The 23,720-nt window shown below is 36.7% G+C and overlaps 1 protein-coding gene across 1 annotated transcript in view; it reads right to left on the bottom strand.

The window, feature by feature from the left end:
- The window catches only part of IL16 (interleukin 16), a 168,749-nt gene that overhangs the window by 29,236 nt on the left and 115,793 nt on the right, over nt 1-23,720 (bottom strand). The window contains exons 9-14 of the mRNA XM_044662513.1: nt 14,087-14,160; nt 12,626-12,842; nt 11,358-11,475; nt 9,395-9,527; nt 6,538-6,625; nt 2,859-3,340 (exon numbers count right to left, since the gene is read on the bottom strand). Coding sequence (XP_044518448.1) covers nt 2,859-3,340; nt 6,538-6,625; nt 9,395-9,527; nt 11,358-11,475; nt 12,626-12,842; nt 14,087-14,160 — 1,112 coding nt within the window. The remainder of the gene's footprint in view (nt 1-2,858; nt 3,341-6,537; nt 6,626-9,394; nt 9,528-11,357; nt 11,476-12,625; nt 12,843-14,086; nt 14,161-23,720) is intronic.

The following is a 23,720-nucleotide window of genomic DNA, read 5'->3' as shown; positions in this document are numbered from 1 at the left end:
CCACACAGCTGAGAAGCATCTGAAGTAAGATTTGAACCCAGGACCTCTCATCATCAGATCTGACTCTAAGCTGCTCACAACTATGCCACATTTAACATCTAACCTTCAGAGAATATTAAATTTAATCTCAAATTTTAAGAAATATGTGATATGACTTTTAAAAAATCCACTTTGTTGGCCAACACTCCAACTCTCTCTGTACCATTTCTGTAGCCTAACCCATGCATCCTGGAGATAGGTTCTTCCATAATCAAACAAGTATCTGTCCTGCTCATGTATCAGAGTAACTCTTAGAGTAAAAAGACTACTGAGGAAGCTAACTGAGCCCACTCTGTTAACTCATACCCAATATCTCTTCCATCCACTTCATCCTCTTCACAGGCTCTTTTGGGGAACCTTATTCAACCTCCTGAACTCAGCTTAATTAGCTTCTAATTTAACTCAGGGCAGCTTTCTTTGCTTTTGAGGCAGAGTATTGCTCCCATCTCCATAAGTGGGAGCCATATTGTCTTTTGGTTTTTTTTTCTACTGAGAAGAGGTTCTTGGGAAAACTGTGCCCACCAGCCGCACTTACTCAAGAACTTTCACTTAAGTGGTTATTCTTCAGTGGTTAGTATACCTCCTTCACTTCCTGGTCTGTCTCCAGAGTCACCAAAAAGGTGGTCTCAAGGACCTCCTAGAGTAAATGTTAGTGCTCCCTTGGACTAGATTTCCTGACCACTGGCTTTACAGGTTGGCTGCTCAAAATCTCAAAGTTTGGCCCAGGACTCTCCCAGGCCTTTAGTCACAAAGACAAATAACATCTATTTAAAAAAAATAAAAAGAACTACAGCAACTCATTAGCTAAGTACAAAAGCAACCACATCCTGCCCTTTGAGGAACCAGGCTTCCTTTTTAACAACCTGAGTTCCTCTTCCTCTTCACAATTTCAGTCACTCACAATACTGCAAACAGCTGTTTGTTGCTTTGTTCTAAATAGGTTTCTGGGGGCAGCTGGGTAGCTCAGTGGATTGAGAGCCAGGTCTTAGGTTCAAATCTGACCTCAGATACTTCTCAGCTGTGTGACCCTGGGCAAGTCACTTATCCCCCATTGCTTAGCCGTTACTACTCTTCTGCTTTGGCTCCAAGACAGAAAGAAGGTAAGGGCTTAAAAGATAAATAAATAAACAAACAAACAAACAAATAAGCAAACAAATAAATGAATGTATGAATGAATAAATAGATTAATAAATACATAAGTAAATAAATAGGTTTCCCCCCACACACAAATTCTAATTCCAAAACACCTAAAGGGTTCAAATCCTATATCTGTTTCTTACTTTCTATGTGACCTTGGGTCAGCCAGGTGCTTAACTTCTCTAGGCCTCAGTCTCCTCATCTGTAAAATGAGGGGATAAAGTTAAATGACCTCTGAGGTCCCTTTTAGCTCTAAGTCTCATCCTGTGAACCTAAGGATCCGTATATTATTTTAAAAGACTTCCAAAAAGACCTTTAATTGTTGTTGTTCATTCACTTTCAGTCATGTTGAACTTTTTGTGATTATTTGGTATTTTCTTGGCAAAGATACTGGAGTGGTTTGCCATTTCCTTTTCCTTTTACAGGTGAGGAAACTGAGGCAACCAGAGTTGAGTGACTTATTTAGGGCCACACAGAGAGGAAGTGTCTGAAAGCAGATTTAAACTCAGGAAGATGAGTCTTCCTCACTCCTGGGTTAGCAATCTATCCATTGTACCTAGCCTGCTGTCAGGAAAACCTTAAGTTCTAAATAGCTAAGTTGACTATGAGAATTTGGATGTCGGACCAAATAAAATATATTGAAATGCCATATTCAGGTTGTTCCACCTACCACTCTATGACAGACAGGAGCATGGCTGGATAAAGTTCTCACCAATGGGTAACAAAAGGAAAATCATTTAAAGAGTGAGAGATAGAAGAAGTCTATAGGAGTATAAATTGATTAGATACTAGAAGGAAAGAGAGTAAAAAAACTCAACATGTTCCCATCCACCTAAGTGAACAATAATCCATCATCTAGCAATTTCTAAGTGTCTTGCGAGTGCCAGAGTAGGAAAAACAAACAGTCCCTATCCTCAAGGAAACCTAATTCCATAAGGAGAGGCGATATGAACACAGAATGATGACACCATTTTTTCTTTATGGCATATAATGGACCTGAGAAGCATGGATGACCTGGGTAGTAAAGAACAAGGAGTTGGTCCCATCCTCATGAATTGGAACAAGTACAGCTGGCATAGTCTTAAGATTATAGCTATAGTTCTATTAAAAATTTTACTTTTGGCTTATGCTAATGTTTCTTGAGTCTTGGACTTCTTGACCACAGAGGCATTTCACAAAATTTGCTTATTCACCTCAGGCTTAGCCTGGCATACATGTTTTGCCTGAAAATAACTCCTCCACCAGCCTCCCATGGCTCAGTGTCACTTACGACACTTTCACCCTTAACATGTCAAAAGGAAGACATCCTGAATCGCAGTGTCTTTTCACCCAAGAGCACTGGCTCTGGAGGCGGAGGATGCAGGTCTCAGTTTCTTCATCTATAAAATGAGAGGCATAAAGGAAATAATATCAAAGTTCTCTTACTGTTATAGTATCTTAGGGACTTCCAGAAAAATTGTACTTTTACTTGCTGGATTCACTTATTTCCAAACATGCCCTTCTAAATTTAAACTAGGTTTGAGATTAGAAACTCATTTCTGATTTTATTCAAAGAGAAGCTCTGGTAGAGAAGTTGAAATTCTTGTTCTATCAGCCTAATTAAGAGATATGATGGAATTGCATAACACCAATGATTTACTCATGATAAACATTTAGGGCACATTAACGCAAGAACATCTTACTTGGTCCTTAGCTGGAGACGTTTGTTCAACTGATACTGAAATCTCTTTCCCGTCAAGGCTCTGCTGCTGCTCATTAGTGGTTACATCTGTCTTAAAGTATTTTCTGGGTGGAGGTTTGGGCTTGGAAGACGTGGGCTTTCTAACCAGAATCTCAAAGGATTTCTTGACTTTCAAGGGTGGGTGGCACTCGTCAGACCCCACTGGAGTTTGGTTCTCTGGACTGGTTCTTGATGATAAAAGTGACAAACCAGCCTCTTGGGTCATTGGGACATTCATACCAGCAGCTCTTGTCTCAGAGTCTGAGGGTTGCTGTGGGCTGCTGTTGGTGCTGTTCCCAACAGATGATGCAGGAGTGTAACTGCTGTCACTACTAGATCGGATCATGACTTTCTGAGATCTTCGATGGAAAGGAATATAACTCTTCTCGCCCTCCTTTTCACATGTGGGTCTTCCATGCCAGCTACTTTCTAGTCGTTTAATACCTGAAATTGGAATACAGTCAAAACTTTTTAACTAAGATTTACTTAGAATAGAATAATTCAAGTCAACATTATGTATTATGATCTCAAAATTATTACTAGTCGTCACAGGAATACAACAGAAATATTTGATCAAACAAGGACCTTGTGAGATTCTGGCAGGACAAGAATTCTACATACACTTTATAATGTAAAGCCTATGATCCCAGATGCCAGGGAATGTATAGTTAACCCATGTATCAATAATGTTCTAGACTGTGGTTTCATGGACCTGGGTATTATTTTGGTCAGAGATGAAAGAAATAGAAATAGGCATGAGTGTCTCATAAAAGTTTTTGGTTCTTGGCCTTATCCAGAGATTCCTTTGTGATCATCATAATTTTGCTCCTATTTCTCCCTTAAAAGGGCCCTCAGTTTCTGCTTCAAGTGGTTAACATTTTGGTTTAATAAGAAATCAAATATGGAATATATTTTATTTTACCTGACCAAAAAAAGAGAATGAATAATAGGTTCAACCTATGCCTTTGACAGGAAAAGTTCTTCACTTCTCTGTTTTCAACACTTAATGCTGTGTGATCCTGCACTAGTTACTTTACTTTTCTCAGCCCCAGTTTCCTCATCTAAAAAATGGGAATAATAATAAAACTCACCTCACAAAGTTGTGAAAAGATGAAATGAGATAACACATGTAACATTTCACAAACCTTAATGCCCTAAATACAAATACAAACTATCTTCAGGGTACATTAAAAGCAAGCCTTCTCTCTAATGAATTCTACTTTCCTTCTGGACCTAGAGAATTCACATATTTCTCAGCACCAGCAATAAAAATAGTAGCATATATATAGATTTGCAAGGCATTTTACAAATATTATTTCATTTTATCCTTATAACAACTCTGGAAGGTAGGTGTGATTATCTCCATTTTACAGATAAGGAAACTGAGCCTGACAGAGGGCAAGAAGAGACTTACCCAGGGTCACATAGATAGTAAACATATGAGGCTGTTTTTGAACTTGGGTCTTCCTGACTCTGAGTATGGCAATCTATTTTCTGATCCATCTATAAAGGACTAGATATAGATTTTTATTAAATGTATGTGTTTCCCTGCTGCGTTGATCCTTCTGTCCCTTTGAGACAATGCAGTGAAGTTTGAAATATTCTACCTCTACAGTAGATTTACTTTCTCATGTAGATAAGCCAGTTTCCATTTTATTACTACTGCTACTCAAATAGCCAATTGGAAATTCTGATACAAAAAATGGCCCTGGTCCCCAAAGCAGTGCTTATTCTGTCATAACTGATTGTTGCAATAGTCATTTTTAAGACTATGGACTTAATATTTAGGATACTGAAATCTGTCATAAAAAGTGGGACTATGAGAATGGAATATGTACATTAATGTAACAGAGAGATATGGCTACAGACAGATGGAGATGAAGTGGGGAGACAGACAGTGAGACAGAGAGAACATCTTCCACAAGAATAGATCATTCAGAAGTGATATATTTTCCCCATAAATTCACTGTCAAGGAACGGAATTTTCATCCTTCTCAGTGGCTGGAAAATTGGGACAGATATTTTGTTGTAAATCATAGGATACCAGCACTATAAATGACCTTAGAGATTGAGTAGTCAAGCTCCTTGAATTTATGGTTATAATAATTAAGACCAGGAGGGAATGAAGGATTAAGTTGAAGTTCATGCAGCTGGTGCCAAAGTTGATGATAGAACCTTTTTTTTTTCTCCTGAATCTTAGCCAAATGTTTTCACTCTACCAAACTATGAAATAAGATGATGAAAGAAAGGGAAAGACGAATAGATGCAATGCTGTGCCTTTGAACAATGCCTACTTCTTACTGTGTTATTCCTCTGGTTCAAGACCTTCCATGATCCCACTGGCGAGCTGCCATCCAGTCACATAAGTATATTCATAATTGTTCTGTCCATTTATCTAGCATTCTCATCTCACCAGTTGAAGTTCATAGTCAGCTTAAATTTTTGCCTCTTTAGTTTTCCCAGTCCTAGCTATTGTGGTGGTTGTTATCCAATTAAGACTCAACTTAATCATTTAAAAACATTCAACTGAAGTCAACAAACATTTATTAAGTACTAATTATATGTGTCCAGAATGATATATTCTCAAGTGCACAAGCTAAGAGTTGAGGAAAGACTGGAAAATTAAGTTGGAGTGAGATCATGGAAGTCTTCCATGCCAAGGAATTTGAACTTTGTCTAACAGGAAGTGAGGAATCTTTTGAGCAGGGAACTGACATAATGAGATCTGTGCCTAGGATCTAAGATCATAAATTTAAAATTGGAAAGGATCTCAGAGGCCATGAATCTAAACCCTTCATTTTACAGGTATAAAAATGGAGGCACAGCTTGCCTTTGATCACACAGTTAATGAGTGACTCGGGTAGAATTCAAACTAAGGTTTTCCCTCATTCCAAGTCCAGCACTTTAACCCACTATAACACCCAGCTAGCTCTACACCACCCAAATGCTTAAAGAAGCTTCAAGTATATAGAGTGTATTGAAGAAGTCAATTCAACAGCTATAGGACTAGTCTAAGAAAGAAGTTAATGAGACTATAATAACAACACTGCAAAAATAAACTTTGAAAAGATGAAGAATTCTGATCAATGAAATAATCAATCATGATTCCAGAACATTGATGATAAAGCATGATCCTCTCTCCTATCTGTTAGCAGAAGAGTGATAAAGACTCTGGGACGCAGGATAAGATATTTTGGACTTGGCCAAAGAGAAAATCTGTTTTGCTTAATTACAAATATTTGTTGTGAGGATTTTGTTGTTCTTTTTCTTTGTTTTCCTGTTGGGGGGTGGGGGTTTAAATGTGGAGAAGTAGGAAGAAAAGAAAAGAAATACTCTTTAATAGAAAAAAGTGAAATGGAAGTTATATAATGATGAATAAATAATTCAATGTAAAAATTAAAAAGTAATGACGGTTTGAATCAAGGGAGCAGAAAGGAGAGGATGAGTCTACAGTGTGTCCTAAAAGTCTGAGGGAAAATTTTAAGCTCTTAAAGCATTAAAGTTTTAAATGACACCCTGTAGATCCTTACATAACAGGTTTTATCACAGGCATTTGTAGTACTCTGTAACCAACAGCCTCATAGCATACCCAAAGGACATTTTGAGGGCCAGGATTTCCTTGGCTTCATTCTTTCCCTTACCATCCAAACTCCATTGATGTCTTTCTTTTCCAAATTTGCTGTTCTCTACAGCCTGAGCCACGGCTTCTTTTAGTTGCTGTTCAGACACCTAGAAAAAAAAAAAGATCACTTCGATTTGTGAATTTGCTTTGGGATCTACTAACGAGTTGAGAACCCAATTATCACCTCATGCCAAGCCAGGGTTGTAGCAATAGTTTCTTACTGCCAGTTTGCTCTTTCCCATCCATTCATCTTGACAGATTAATGACTGCTGATGGATTAATCTTTTTATAAAGTACTGTTTCTTGCATATCAATTTACTTAAACTCTCTCTCTCCCTCTCTCTCCCTCCCTCCCTTCCTCTCTCTCTCTCTCTCTCTCTCTCTCTCTCTCTCTCTCTCTCTCTCTCTCTCTCTCTCTCTTTTAAAAGCTTCAATCACTTCCTCTTATCTATAGGATAAATTACAAATTCTTAAACCTGACATTCAAAGCCCACAATCTGGCCCTAATTTTATTTCCCATCATTTTCCCTACCTGAACCCTCTGTTCTTATCATGCTGATCTGTGTCTGGAACTTGTCATATGTATCCTTGTCTTTTCTCATGCTCTTTTGGTTAGAATCTCTCCCCTTAATCTCATCTTTCCTTCAAACCCCAAATCAATCCTTTGAGCATTCCAAAAAGTCAGGGAAAAAGATAGGTAACAATTTGGTCAACTTTTTTAGTGACCTAATATCTTCTCTGAAACTATCCTAAGATACTATTTTAATGAAAGGTTAATCTGTTATTTAAATTTCTCTGTATCATATTTTAAAACCACAAATGAATGTCATGGCAACAAAAAAATAGATTCTGCTTAACCAATGGACATCTGAGCCTAGATATTCTATGAAAATCTTAAAATTGACATATCCAGAATTAAACTTTATTATATTTCTTCCCCAACTCTTCCCTGTTCCTAACTATTATCATACAGGACATCTCCAACCTCCCAGTTACCCTTATTTATATGTTAGGTGTCATCTTCATTATCTTTCCTTCTTTCATTCACCATGTTCAATGTCACCAGTTGTGGAGTCCTTTCAGTCATGTCTGACTTTGTGACCCCATTTTGGGATTTTCTTGGCAAATATACTGGAGTGCTTTGTCATTTCTTTCTCTAGCTTATTTTATAGATGAGGAAAATTGTATGATTGCATGTGTAAAATCTGTATGAGATTGCTTACCATCTCAATGGGGAGGGGGGAGAAGAGAATTCAAGATTCAATATTCTTTTGTTGTTGTTGTTTTGGTTTATTTATTAATTTAGAATATCTTTCCACAGTTAAATGATTCATGCTCTTTCCTTCCCCTTCTCCCTCCCCCCTCCCATAACCAATGAGCAGTTCCACTGGGTTTTACATGTATCATTGATCAAGACCTATTTCCATATTATTAATATTTGCTATAGAGTGATCATTTAGAAGACTCAATATTCTTTGAAAAATGCTGGAAACTCTTTTTACATGTAATTCGGGGAAATTGAATTAAAATTTTGAAGAACATAATGAGAAACTGAGGCAGAGTTAAGTGATTTCTTAGGGCCATGTAACTAGTCTAATGCCAAATTTAAACTCATGCAGATGCATCTTCCTGATTCCAAGCCCAGTGCTCTGTCCGCACACCTAGATATCCTTATTTGTTGCCACATCCTGTTAATTTTACCTTTTCAACATCTCATATACTTGTCCTCTTTCTCCTCTGATACTGCCACCTCTCTGGTGAAGGCCCTAATCACCTGATATCTGTACTTTTAGAAATAGATCTCTAGTTGGTCTCCTGACTCAAATCTCTCCCCACTCTAGTCCATCTTCTATTCAGTCATCAAACTAAAATATAAATCTGTCATCCTCCCCCCAAACACACATACACACACACACACACACACAAACCATTCAATCAACTCCTATGGTTCTGTATTACCACCAGGATTAAATGTAAAATTCCTCTGTTTAGAATTCAAAGTCCTCCATAATCTCCTCACCTCCTAATTTCCCAGTCTTCTTAAACATTACTTCTCTCCACATACTATATGATTCAGTGACACTAACATCCTAGCTATTTCTCCCAAATGACACTGTATCTCCCAGTTCTGCTCATTTTCATTGGTGGATAATCTACCATTGTCCAGAATTCTGTCCTACCTCATCTCTACCTGGCTGACTCCATGGCTTTAAGTCTCAACTGAAATCCCACCCTCTGCAAGAAGTCTTTCTAGATTTCACTTAATGATAGTGCCTCCTCTCCTTCCTCCAAGACTATTTTCAATTTACATCTTTATTTTGTTTCTACGGAGTTGTTTCTGAGTTGTCTCCCTCATTAAACCCTGAGCTCCCTGAGCATAGCTCCTTTTTTCTTTTCTTTAAATCTCCAGCACTTAGCACAGTATCTGGTACATGGTAGTCAGTAAAGGCTTCTTTTGATCTGACTGGACTCTTCTAATATCTAATCTACACTAATTGTTTTAAGTAAGATATTCTCTTTTCTTTATTCATTGGTACACTAAGGATAAAAAGTGTATTTCAAATTCCATAAAAATGGTTAAGAATACTACATTTCACAGGAGGGACTGAGGCTCAGTCACACTAACATCTGTAATCCAGAAACAGAATTGCACTTTCCTGAGTAATGATCCTTCCTATCAGCCTCATCTACAAGTCATTTATTCTTGTTTGCTATAGATATTAGTTATTATGTTAATAAAGACTATCATGTTTATGCTAAACTTTCTTTTAGCAAAAATTTCCAGCAACATCTTCATTTCTGTAAAAGTTAACTTCGATGTTTGGTTCTAGGCAGTTAGAACTAAGCGAGGATGGTGGAAATCTTTGAGACTTTACCTGGGGATCAGGGTGCCTGCTGATAATCACTGGTACTGCTCCAGGATCACAGTGGCTTAGAATGGCATACACTTCATTGAGTGTCATGTTTTGAACTGAGATCTCATTGATTTCTATGATTTCATCACCACATCTGCAAGATAAACATCAGCAAGAGGTCCATGATTCCAGTGACATAATTCAAAGCAAAATGACATCCAGACTTTCATGGCGTGGCTACCTTGTGCCTATAGCTACTTGTTCAAGAAAGGATTGGGCTCATTTCTGATGTAGCTAGAGATTAAATCAGTCCTTGGACTTCCTTTCTCCTATTGAAATTTAACACAAAAACAGGGAAAAGGAGTAATTTCCTCAGGCATAGTATTTAACACACCCCATAAAATGAAGCTCTCATCAGAACTTCTTTGTATGGGATATAAATTATACTACAATTACAGGACAAGAGGAAAATGGAAAAAAGAAACACCTTTCCCTCCCTTTAACATGTGGAAGGGTGAGGACTAAGGGGATATGAAGAAAGATTGGCAAAAGAAATCCTGAAATATTGCTCAAGTAAACAGTTCTTCAATTTACTTATTTCATATAACCTATGACTTCACTCCACCTCAGAGATAATCTTGACTTTGATCTTTCTATCACCTACAAATAAGCCAATTCCATGTTCATGAATTCTGATATTTCCTTATCTGATCACAATCTGTTGTTCCTTCTCTTGCCTTTCAATTACAAACTCTATTCTTTGTTTTCATTATGACCTCCTGTCCCTTAGAATGTACCCCTATGAATGCATAGGAAGACCTTTTCGGGTCACCTTCTTGCAATGCTCTCTGATTAAATGTCTTTGTTTAAACTGATAGGTCCATGTTGGTGAACCTATGGCACGTGTACCAGAAAGGGCTGCTCCCCTCCCACTCACCATGTCTGAGGACATTTTTCTCATCACCCACCACTTTGCCCAGTAGCCCAATGGGAGCGCTTCCTTCCTCCTCTGTCTGGGGTAAGGGGGTGGCTTATATGTGGCATGAGGGTTGCAATTTGGGCACTCTGTCTCTAAAAGGTTCACCATCACTCTGATAGGTATTCTAGTTGGCTAATAAAAATAAGCATATCATTAAGGGTTCATGAAATTATGGTTTGAGTAGGCATTGACACTCAGAATATGTTAAGTTTGGGATATCTTTTCCAATGGGCTCAGGTGAGGGAACCATACAAATAATAATGATAACTTGAATTTCTATAGCATTTTACAATTTCCAAAGTACTTTAAGATTTGATTCTCACAACTCTAATAAGGAAGGCAGAGCAGGTACCGGTATCCACATTTTTCATGGAGAAATGGACTCAGATAGTTAATTGGTTTTGCCCTAAGTCCCTAAGTCATCCAGTCAGAAGGTAGTCTAAACTAGAGCTTGATAAATGATAGACAAGATGGATTTGTAATTTATACTTTCCTAGCACAGTGACTGATATAGGAGGATTTAATAAATCTTAGTAACCAGTTAGTTACTGGCTTACCACATCAGCTCTTTTTAAATGCTTCAAAAATATTTTCAAAGCTAAAAAAGATTAAAAGATACCTTAGATTATACCTTACAGATGAAAAAGATCCCTTATATTTATTTTCTCTAGACATCTCATTTATTTAGATTTTAAAAATGAATAGTACAAAGATAAACTTCACTCTAGCTCCTATCCCAATCACCACAAATCCAGAATGAAATCAAAATTTAGAAACCATTACTCTGAAGTCTATTCCTTCAATTTTCATATCCTTTTAAAAAAGATAAATATGAGTCCTAACTACAACATTTAAAACATCTTTTAACTTTTAACATCCAATTAACTCAGATACCACCCATATCACCACAATTCTCTCTTAAATCCATAAGATTCTTCACAATCTTACTTTCTTATTGCACGAATTTTTGCCTCTTTTATTTTTTGAAAAATAAATATAACATACCTGAGGCGGCCATCTAAATGTGCCACTGATCCTGGGGAAAGAGTATGAATAAATATCCCAGAGATACACTGAAAATAAGGAATACTGCACAGGCCAATTCCTAAGCCAACTCCAGCCTCTAGAAAGGAAAATGTGGGATATTAATGATTAACAAAATATTGGGTTATATTTAATACAATGTATACAAGAAAATAGTATAGTATAGTATAAAGAGTCTTGGAGATCTTGAAGGGAACCCATATTCCAATCCCAACACTAGTTTTTGATGAGGTCAGTGGTTTTTAAAGTGTAATCTGGGTTCCCTTTGGGATCTCCAAGACTCTTTTAGGGGTTTCACAAAGTTAAAATTATTTTATAATAATAATAATGACTTACATTCTACTATACTAAATATAAGTAGATATAATTCATATTAACCAAAGTTTTTTGGTTCAGGGAGCAGAAGGGAGAATTCTTAATAATTTTCAAGAATGTAAAGGGGTCCTGAAGCCAAATTGGTTGAGAACCACTGAACTAGATTGTTAGGAGTGATGTTTTTCAGAATATGAAGATCCAGTAAACTCACTCTGTTAACTTGCTTAGTGAACTTGAAACTCATTCTGAGAGCTCAAAAATGTCCATTTGTTTCCATCATTTCTAAGCCTAAGTGTATTATTTATTTATCAATTCCATTGTTCATTTAACAGTGCCTAGAATATAGTAGACACTTAACAAATGTTCTATCTCTGTAATCTATTCTGACTGTCTCTCTGTCTGAATATCTATCAATAAACATTACTTATGTCTCTCCCTATAGACAAAACTCTGTGATATGCTTTATGAAAGTTTAAAAGATGAATTGAACAAGGTCTCTGTACTTAAGAATCTTTTTTTCCCCTAAATTTTTCCTTTCATCTTAGAATCAATACTGGAGATGGAAAGTTCTAGGTTCAAATATCTCCTCAGATATTTCCTAGCTGTATGAACCTAGGCAAGTCACTTAACCCCCACTACCTAGACCTAACCACTCTTCTGCCTTGGAACCAATACACAGGATGCATTCTAAGATGGAAGGTAAGGGTTTAAAAAATAAATTAATTAAAATGAAGAGAAGTATAGAGAGCGGGGAGAGGGAGTTCTGAGTTACAATGAAATAAAATTAGTCTATATCTTGTGTTTTTCTATTTTTACTGTTCTTTCTCCAAATTAAGCATTAAAATATATCTGAAAGTCACTGATTCAGTGATTCAGGAAGTAGAATCCCTCAGAACAAAACCAGCAGTTCATACCTTTCTTTAGAGAAACTTCCATTATGATCCTATCGTTAGGCTTGGCAGTATTGGCTGAGAAGGAAGAGTTTTCCAAGCCAAAAGAACTGTTTTCCTTGGTGATGCAAGTGCTTGAACTTAGTGATCGGCACAGTTGAGGAGAAAGGTAGTTGGACACTGAATGGGGAGCGCTCAGGCTGGTCCTGACTGTGAGAGTGAGGAGCCCTCTCTTGGCTTGCTATAAAAAGAAAATCAGATATTTCAAAAACTCCAGAATTCAAATTAATCAGAAGACATTTCCCCTGACAGGAAAAGTCTGAATCATGAAAGGTATAAAAGAAATGTCATTTTATTGCTTTTATAATTATTATTCTTGCTTATTCCTATTGTTACTGTTCTAGTCTAAGTCCTTATTACCCCTTTCCTTAACTATTACAATAATCTCCTAACTGGTCCTCTTATACCTAGTCTCCCCTACCTCCCCGGTCTATCCTATAAATGACTACAAGTCAGTCTCCTGCTCAGAACCCTCCAGTGGTAACCCATTGACTATAAAATAAAGATATTCTAGGTCTCCATGATCTGGCTCCACACTTATTTATCCTATTTTATTTTCTACTGCTCTTCTTGCCTTAGCCAGTTTCAACCACACTTCATTCTCTAAACACAAGACTTTGCTTCCCCATCTCCAAAAATGGTGGCCAAAATTGGTCCTACCACCACTTATTGAAATCTTTTCTATCCTTCAAGATTTACTGCAGAATTGTCCAGATCAAATAACATCTCCTCTATGAAGTCTCTAATTCTTCTTAGGAAGAAGGAATACTATTATTCTCTTCTATTTACCCATAGAATTTGGTTCTCATCTTTTACTATGATGCTTAGCATTGCATTATATTTACAAATCATCTCCTCTAGAAGAATGACATTTCTTTGAGGACAGAACTCTATCTGGTTCATCTTTGTAAACCCAGTACCTTGCATAACACCCAAAAACTATTGGTTAAATTTTTTAATTTAAGTAGGAAGAATAACTTGAACTAGACTGTTACCTAGTAGTAATTTTATAGGATCTACTTTAATGAATATGTAAGACTGATTTGTATTTAGCATATGATTTATTTATTTACAAATTCTTCTGCAATTCTTGAAAATATTTTAGGTTATTAAGCAATTTACATATTTACCCTACAATATTGCTAATACCATTAGCTTTCTTAAGTCTTCTCATAATGTAAAAATAATCTTTAGCCAAACTTTTGATTTAATCATCATGTATTAAAGATTAGTGGAAACAAAGTGAATGGAATGTTACTGTTGCTGTGTGTGTGTGTGTGTGTGTGTGTGTGTGTGTGTGTGTGTGTGAGAGAGAGAGAGAGGGAGAGAGAGAGAGAGAGAGAGAGAGAGAGAATGATTTATTCCATGTCTAAAAAACTAGATACTTTTGCATTTCAAAGAAGCTATGTTATAAGATAGGGTCACCTTGAATTTTTGCAAAGCATCATTATGTGTTAATCCATCCATTGATTCTCCATTTAGTTCCAGAATTTCATCCCCTAGTTGAACAAAGAGAAATTGTAGAAAATTACTACCTAATCAAATGACATTAGAATTCAAGAGACGCATAGTAAATAGGAGGGGAGAATTGTATCTGAAAATCTATTCTTACTTAGTCACTAGAGTATTGTAGACAAGCTAATACTAAACAAATTCAGCCCAATTTAAAAACTGGATAAGGGACTAGCTGGGTGACTCAGTGGATTATGAGCCTGGCCTAGAGATAGAAGTTCCTGGGTTCAAATCTGGCCTCAAACACTTCCTTGTTGTGTGACCCTGGGCAAGTCATTTAAACCCCTCATTGCCTAGCCCTTCCTGCTCTTCTGCTTTGGAACCAACACCAGTATAGATTTTAAGACAGAAATTAAGAGTTAAAAAAAAAAAGATGGATAACTCCTCTTAAATGAAGGTGTGGCATGGCATAACATCATAAATGATCATTAAATATATGTCAGAAGACCTTTGTTCTAGCCCTAACTCTACCACTTATTAGCCAATAGTTACGTAAAGCTGGGAAAGGGGAGAGAATATACGCTTATCAAGTATCTACTATGTGCTAGCTTTGTGCTTTATAAATATTGTCTCATTTAATTAACCTATCTGAGCATCAATTTTCTCATTTATAAAGTTGCAATGATAATCCCTGGCCTGAAGTTTCTCAAGGATATGGTGAGGAACAAATAAGATCATGGATAAGAAAGCATTTTGTAAACTATAAAATATTAAAAATAATGTTAGGGAGTTGTTGAGAGGAATATTGAAAAATGAGACTACTACTAAAAAACCAAACCATATCCTTATTGAATTTTTATAGAAACTGATGGCAATAGTACTCTAGAACATTGCCTGAATTTTATTTCTGAGAAAAATAAAGAAAACTATAATTTCTGCACCTGGAGACAGAAAAAGAAAAATATTTTAACTCACTGAATATTCATTTAGTTTTTTTCAGCTAGGAGTTCTAAAACTCAAATTTGGTACAGATTTGTGTAAATTTTTCCCTAGAGAAGTGAAATAAAATCACCCATATAAATAAAGCCACCCTATAATCTGTACTGAAAGCAATAACAAATTCTCTAAATTATGACCTCTTGTGAAAATGTGAATATGGGATTGGTTGGGTTAATCAGATATAAAGTTGGGCTTTATCTTATGAAAAGGCTATGCTTTATAAGTTGGGTGTTTGGAAATTCAAATGTTTTTCCATAGAAACAATCTCATAAATGGTAGTTAGATTCCCAAGCCAATCCACAAAAGCCAAAACAACCCACAATACAACTGAAATAGCATACATTTGCAATAAAAATGGTGAAAGAATCAAAAATCCATGGAATCGCTTTTTTCTTTTAAATATGATAGAATATATTTAAATGCAAAAAGTAAGCCCTAAATCAGCCTGATGAGGACTATGTGAATTCTCATAAATCCTTAATGAAGTTTTAAATTCATTTTAAAGAGTTTACTCTTTAAGATATGAAGTCATCTGGTCCTATTTTCTCCCACCTCTAACTCCCTTGACCCTTTAACAGCAAATACATTGGACATAATTGATTTGTGACCAGCTGATACTCCTGAACTCCTTTTTTGAGCTTTATCCTTGTAAGGAAAAACAGAGCTAGATAAGCAGGTAGAGAGATACAAAAAAGATACATGCTACACCCAAAGACTCAGACTCCTTAGAATGAAAGCCTGTAAATTTTTGATACCCCTACAGGGTATGATGCAAACCCAAAGAAGGCATAGGTAGAAGCAATAGTAGATTGATGAAGAGTTATTGGGACATGATGGTGGTCAAGGCAGCATCAATAGATTGTCAATAGAGCACTGATGGAGAAGTTCTTGAACTAAACATAAGCTAAAGACAAGGAGCAATGAAGGATAGAGTCATGATGTGATGGCTTACCACTGGGGAGGGTGACTAGACTCTCTAGCAGAGCCAAAGACATTTTCATTGCAAGGAGGCCTCATTGTAGAGTAGTGTTCTAAATCCATAGGTTTGTATAAATCTTTGGAGGAGCTATGGCTTGCCAGAGGAGTAGATTCCTTAATTCTCTAGCAAATCAAACTGCTTTCACTTTTTTTGGGGGGAAGGGGAATGGGGGGGGGGGAAGGATGGAGTACTCAGCTCCAAAGTAATATATACTGGATTCTCATTGAGTTGTAGGCTCTCTGAAAGGGAAAAGGTTTGTCTTGACAGTGTAAAGCCTCAGGAAGAAGTTCTTGCTAGATGACACACGTTAAAACCAGTGGAAATGCATGTTGGATATGGGAGGGGTGGGATTTGGGAGGGTGAAGGGGAAAGTAAGAACATGACTCCTGTAACCATAGCAAATTTTTCTAAAAAAATTAAAAATTTTTTTAAAAAATAGGCAGGCCAATGGAAAGGCTTAATGTTCAAGATTTGTTTAAATTCTTCAGAATAACAATAGTATTTATCATAAAATATAAGTATAGAGTAAGCAAAAGAAACACATTTCAACTTGGATTTGCACATATGACTTGCCCAGTTGATTTATATCATCTGCTTAGGTCACTGCTCACTAACATTTGAAAATTTTGCATATATCTCTTAGATAGGAATGGAAGTGCCTCTAGGAATTATAAAGAAATTCACCTTTTCTACTCACCTCTATGTATTTTATTATGTTGATAAATAACAGATATCTGGGGAAGCTGATGATTATGCCAGGACCAGTAACTTTCAAGACACAGACATAGATTGACAGGCTTCAGTGAGAAGGGAGGGGGTAAGACACTCCTGACTCTCAAACCCCTCCCCCCAAGCAGTTGAGATTTCAGTTGGAAAAATGGAGACTGACTGAGATAATTCTGGTAAGTTTCTGTTGAGGCTGAACTCTAATGATGTTCCCCTTTTCTTTAACTTATATTCCTCACAGGTCTGATAGAGGAATAAGTAGAAGCTAGTTATCTAAATGTTGAAGGACTGAGATAGATGATCTTCTTAAATCTGGCAGCTGACAGGATTCAAGCTAGATGACCAGACTTGAGCAGTGAGTATTCCCCAAATAATTCCCAGGCACAGATATTATAGGTAAAGCTTATGTTAAGAAGTAAAAGGAAAAGCTAGATCATATTCCCCATTACCCTCCTTACCTTCATTCCCCTTATGGAGTGGAATATCTCCCATAGGAGCAATCAAGGTAACAATTATTGAATATAGAGTGGGCTTTATTACCCACATGCACATGCATTTGCATATATATATATATATATATATATATATATATATATATACATACACACACATAAACAAACAAATAAATAAATATAAATAAAACTGTGACCTCTGCTTTATAGTATAGTTTAATATCTGGTACTGTTAAGCTACCTTCCTTCATGTTTTTGTTTCATTATTTCCCTCGATATTCTTGATTTTTTCTTCTTCCAAATGAACTTTGTTATAGCTTTTTTCTAATTCAGTAAAAAAGGTTTTTGGTAGTTTGATAGGTATGGCACTAAATAAGTAAATTAATTTGGGGAGAATGGTCATTTTTATTATGTTAGGTCATCATACCCATGAACAATCAATATTTTTCTAATTGTTTAGATCTAGTTTTAATTGTTTGGAAAGTGTTTTGTAGTTGTGTTTATATATGTTTTGGTAGCTAGATTTCTAAGAAATTTATATTTTCTAGGGTGATTTTAAATGCTGTTTCTCTTTCTAACTGTTGCTGCTGTGATGTGTTGGAAATATATAGAAATACTGATGATTTATGTGCATTTATTTTGCAACTTTGCTAAAGTTGTTGATTATTTTTACTAGCTTCTCTAGGATTTTTTAAGTAGACCATCATATCATCTGTGAAGAGTGATAGCTTAGTCTCCTCATTCCCTATTTTAATACCTTCAATTTCTTTTTCTCCTCTAATTGCTATTGCTAGTGTTTCTAGTACAATGTTAAATAATAGAGGTGATAATGGGCATCCTTGTTTCACATTTGATCTTATTGAGAAGGCTCCTAATTTATCCCCATTGCATATGATGCTTGTTGATGGTTTTAGATACATACTGTTTATTATTTTTAGGAAAGGTCCTTCTATTCCTATAATTTCTAGTGCTTTTTTTTTTAACCCGTGTACTTTGGTGCATTGTCTCATAGGTGGAAGATTGGCAAGGGTGGGCAATGGGGGTCAAGCAACCTGCCCAGGGTCACACAGCTGGGAAGTGGCTGAGGCCGGGTTTGAACCTAGAACCTCCTGTCTCTAGGCCTGACTCTCACTCCACTGAGCTACCCAGCTGCCCCCACTTTCTAGTGTTTTTAATAGGAATGGGTGCTGTATTTTTTCAAAGGCTTTTTCAGCATCTTTTGAGATAATCATGTGATTTTTGTTTGTTAGCTTGTTGATATGGTCAATTATGTGGATGGTTTTCCTAATGTTGAACCATCCTTGCATTCTTGGAATAAATCCCACTTGATCATGATGGATAACCCTTTTGATCACTTGCTGGAGTCTTTTTGCTAGTGTTCTATTTAAGATTTTTGCATCTATGTTCATTAGGAAAATTGGTCTATAGTTTTCTTTCTGTTTTTGATCTACTTTGCTTTGGAATCAGTACCATATTTGTGTCATAAAAGGAATTTGGTAGGACTCCTTCTTTGCTTATTATGTCAAATAATTTGTATAGTATTTGGATTAGTTGTTCTTTGAATGTCTGATAGAATTCACTTGTGAATCCAACAGGCCCTGGTGATTTTTTCTCAGGGAGTTCTTTGATGGCTGTTCAATTTCTTTTTCTGATATGGGATTGTTTAGGTATTCTATTTCTTCTGCTGTTAATCTAGGAAACTTATATTTTTGTAAATATTCATCCATATCCCCTAGATTGCTATATTTATTGCCATATAATTGGGCCAAATAGTTTTTAATGATTGCCTTAATTTCCTCTTCATTAGAGGTGAGGTCTCCCTTTTCATCTTTGATACGGTCAATTTGGTTTTCTTTTTTCCTTTTTTTTATTAGATTGACCAGTACCTTGTCTATTTTATCAGTTTTTTCAAAACATCAGCCTCTAGTCTTATTTATTAATTCAATAGTTCTTTTACTTTCAATTTTATTAATTTCTCCCCTGATTTTTAGTATTTCTAATTTAATTTTCATCTGGGGATTTTTAATTTGTTCACTTTCTAGTTTTTTAAGTTGCATGCCCAATTCATTAATCTCTGCCCTCCCTAATTTGTTAATATATGCACTCAAGAATATAAATTTCCCCCTGAGTACTGCCTTGGCTGCATCCCACAGAGATTGGTAGGATGTCTCATCATTGTGATTCTCTTCAATGAAATTGTTGATTGTTTCTATGATTTCTTCTTTGACTAACCAGTTTGGGAGAATCATATTATTTAATTTCCAATTAGTTTTTGGTTTGCCTCTCCCTATATTCTTACTAACAACTATTTTTATTGCATTATGATCTGATATGGTAATAAAATAAAAAATAAATTTATTATTTCTACTTTTTTGCATTTGTTTGCCATGTTTCTATGCCCTATTACATGGTCTATCTTTGTGAATGTTTCATGTGCTGCTGAAAAGAAGGTATATTCCTTTTTGTCCCTATTTATTTTTCTCTATATATCTATTAACTTTAATTGTTCTAGGGTTTCATTTACTTCTCTTATCTCTTTCTTATTTATTTTTTTGGTTTGATTTATCTAGATCTGATAGGGGAAGGTTGAGGTCCCCCACTAGTATAGTTTTTCTATTTCATCCTTGAGCTCTACTAGCTTCTCCTTTAGAAATTTGGAATCTATACCGTTTGGTGCATACCTATTGAGTACTGGTATTTCTTCTTTGTTTATACTGCCTTTTATTAGGATGTAGTTAATCCCTTCCTTAACTCTTTTAACCATATCTATTTTTACTTTGGCTCTATTAGAGATCATAATGGCAATCCCTGCCTTCTTTTTCTCATTTGAAGCCCAATAGATTTTGCTCCAGCCTTTCATTTTTACTCTATGTATGTCTGTCTATCTCATGTGTTTCTTGTTGACAACATATGTTAGGATTTTAGTTTCTAATCCACTCTGCTATTTGCTTCCTTTTTATGGACAAATTCATCCCATTCACATTCAGAGTTATAGTTATCAACTGTGTATTCCCAGACATTTTGATTCTCTCTCCTTGTCCTGTCCTTTCTTCTTTCACTGTTTCCTTCTATACCAGTGTTTTGTTTTTAATCAGTTCCCCAAATCCCCCCTTATTATACTTCCCTTTCTCCCCTCTTCCTTCTTATTCCCCTCTTATTCTTCTTTAGGATCTTTTTTTGCTACCCCACCCCCGCCCTCTCCCTTCTTAGTGTTATTTCCCTCTCCACCAGTCCTTTTGTTACCCTTTTACTTCTCTATAGGGTGCAAATCAATTCTCTGCCCCAATGGATCCGATTATTCTTCCCTCTTTAAGTTGATTTCAGTGCATTTGAGTGCACTGAACCTCTTTACCCTTACAGTGTATTGTTATTCTTCCCTGTTGGCCCCACGCGCTTCATTATGAAATATAAATTTGCTCCATTTTGTTTGTTTTCCCATTTTTCTTAATATTACCTTCTTCCCCCCTCTAGTTTTGTATATATTTATACATACATACATACATACATACATATATATGTATATATCGCTTGACATTTTATCCTATATAGTTTGTTACTGTTCCATCTATGTAAACTTCTTCTAGTTACCCTGTTGGTAATAACAATTTTTAATATTTGCCAATATCTTCTTTTCTTCTTGGGATATAAATTGATTAAACTTATTGGATCCTTTAAAGAAAAGATTTTCCCCCCTCCCCCCATTTTCCTCATGGTGATTCTCTGGAGTTCTGTGTTTGGGCAGCAAACTCTCTGTTTAAGTCCAGTTTTTTCTTGATGAATGCTTGGAAGTCCTCAATTTTATTGAATGAATTTTCCCCAGTAATAAATAATCAGTTTTGCTGAATAGTTGATTCTTGGTTGTAGACTTAGATCTCTTGCTTTCTGGAATATTGTGTTCCATGCCTTCCAGTCCTTCAATGTAGATGCAACCAGATCCTGTGTTATATTAACTGTGGTTCCCTGATATCTGAATGGCTTCTTTTTAGCAGCTTGTAATATTTTTTTCCTTGGTCTGGTAGTTTTTGAATGTTGCTATAATATTCCTGGAAGTTGTCAGTTGTGGGTTAAATGTAGGAGGTGATCTATGGATTCTTTCAATTTCCACTTTTCCCTCTTGTTCAAGAATGTCAGGGCAATTGTCTGATAATTTCTTGAAGGATGATATCTAAACTTTTTCTTTTATTATGATGTTCTGGTAAACCAGTAATTCTTATATTGTCTCTTCTAGCTCTATTCTCCAAATCTTTGGTTGAATCAATGAGCTGTTTCATATTCTCCTCAAATTTTTCATTTTTAAAATTTTGTTTTATATATTCTTGCTGCCTTGTGAAGTCATTTGCTTCTAGTTGTTGAGTTCTGTTTTTTAAAGACTGAATTTTATCCCTGGCTTTTTGATCATCCTTCTCCTTCTGCCTGATTTTCTCTGTAGATCATCTTTTGCCTTCTTTGCTTCATTTTCAAGCTGGCCAATTCTGGCTGTTAAGACTTTATTTTCTTGTTTTACTTCATGTATTTCCTTTTTCAGATTGTCTTCAGTCTCTCTTGATTGCTTTTTGAGTTCCTGAAATTCTTGAGTTAATTGAATTTTGAGATCTTCCAAAACCTGTGCCCAATTTGCTGGAACTTCTTCCTCTTCTTCTATTTCTATTTCATTTGCTTTCTTTTCACTTCCTTGAAAGAAGCTGTCAATTGTCATTTCTCTTCTCTTTTCCTGTTGTTTACGCATATTTTTTCCTTTTCTGTTCTGCTAGTTTGAGCAGATGTATTTAATGATCTTTGATGAAAGATCTTCCCTCAGCTGGCAATGGAAGTTTGTAGTTACTTCCTCTGCCCTCTGAAGACTTCTTGTCTTTGCAATTGTTGGTATTTAGCCTGATTGGATTATTCTATACTTCTTAATCTGCCCTAAGGCTAAAACCTGGAGAGGAGAAAAACAAAACAAAACAAAAAAACGTGGGGGGGGGACACAAGGATCATTTTCTCTGAGCCGAGCTGTCCAGCAGTGGGGTCCCCCTGTGTTGTCCTTGTGTTTGGTCTGGTTTTCTTTTCTCTTGAACCCCTTTGTTCTCTATCTTGGTATGAGGAAGCCAAGAGGTCTGAGGTTTGCCTCTCTCTAAGCCTCCTTCTTCAGGGCATTTTTGCTATGTTTCTCTGGTTTTCTCCTCCAGTCATCTCCCTGAATCTGGCACCAGCAAGGCCCTCTCTCTAGATTGGTGGGCCTGCTGTAATACAGGTTTTAGCATTGCCATGTTTGGCTTAGGTCAAACCTGTCAGTTGCCCTGGATGGAATGTTGAGGGTAGCATGCGCCACATGGCAGATACCTACTGGCAGTTGAACTGAGTTTATAAAAGGCCCTGGAAACCCAAGGCTGGATTCTGTTTTCCCCTGACTTCACCCTGAGCACTCACTTACCCCTAACCCCCTTACCCCCCACCACCCACACCCTCCCTGGGTGGAGGGAGGAAGAACATGGGAATTAGGCCTCAGGACAGAGTAGGGTTTTAGGACTTATTTCCAAGAGCAACTCAATATTATCTATTATCATCATTTACAATATTAGCCAACAGATCTACTTGATTTGCTAACCAGATACCACTTTGCTCTGGCCAAAGGCTGCCAAGCCCTTCCAAGGATCTTCTTCAGGCAGAGATTTCATAGCAACAAATTAGCATTACCAAGCCCTCTTACCATTGCCTTGTTCCTTCCCCAGCAATCAATAAATCCCAAAGCCTTTAACCAGAGAATCCTGTGGTTATTCCCTTACCATTCAAAGACTAAGGAGGACAGGCAACAAGGAGGGAATTCTGAACTATTAAGGTTCAAACAAGCTCCATAGTTAGGGGGCAGGAAGTCCTACATCCACTTCCTGCCAGTCTGCCACAACCAATAAGAAGCTGTTCTCTCAGCAGGGAGAAGCTGGCTGCCTGACACCTTAAAGGAGCCTAGTGGTAGCAGAGAGGTTTCACTGGGCACTCAGCTTTCAGGGTTTGGATCCTTGAACTTATATAAGCAAGTTTCATACCCAACTGAGATTGCCCACTCCAGCATAACAACCAAGACCAACCTCCTCCTATCCTGTTACTGGCTCAAGGCCCCTTTGACCTCACCTACTCCTTTTATAACACCTGAGATTTATAACCACCCTGAGATTTCAGGGGCCACTGGAGACTCTGCACGGCACATCAGGAAGACATCCTGGGATTCCCCTTCTCTACCCTCAGACTGGACAGTTCAAGAATTGAAGCCTTTTTCTTGGTGTACCTCTTTAGTTGTACAGCAGTAGGATCCCCCTGCTCTGTCTTGTTTTTAGATTTGTTCCTCTTTCTTCTCAAAGCGCATCGTTTTCTATCTCGGTGTGTAAGGGTGTTGAGGTTTTAAGATTTGCTCCGTCTAAGCCGCCATCGTCCCAGAATCCCTCCCAATGCCTATTTTTTTGCTTCTTTTTAATCT

Source organism: Gracilinanus agilis, chromosome 2 (assembly GCF_016433145.1).
Source record: "Gracilinanus agilis isolate LMUSP501 chromosome 2, AgileGrace, whole genome shotgun sequence".
Lineage (NCBI taxonomy): Eukaryota > Metazoa > Chordata > Mammalia > Didelphimorphia > Didelphidae > Gracilinanus > Gracilinanus agilis.
Note: the sequence above shows the minus strand (reverse complement) of the source record. Positions and strands in the feature narration are given on the sequence as shown.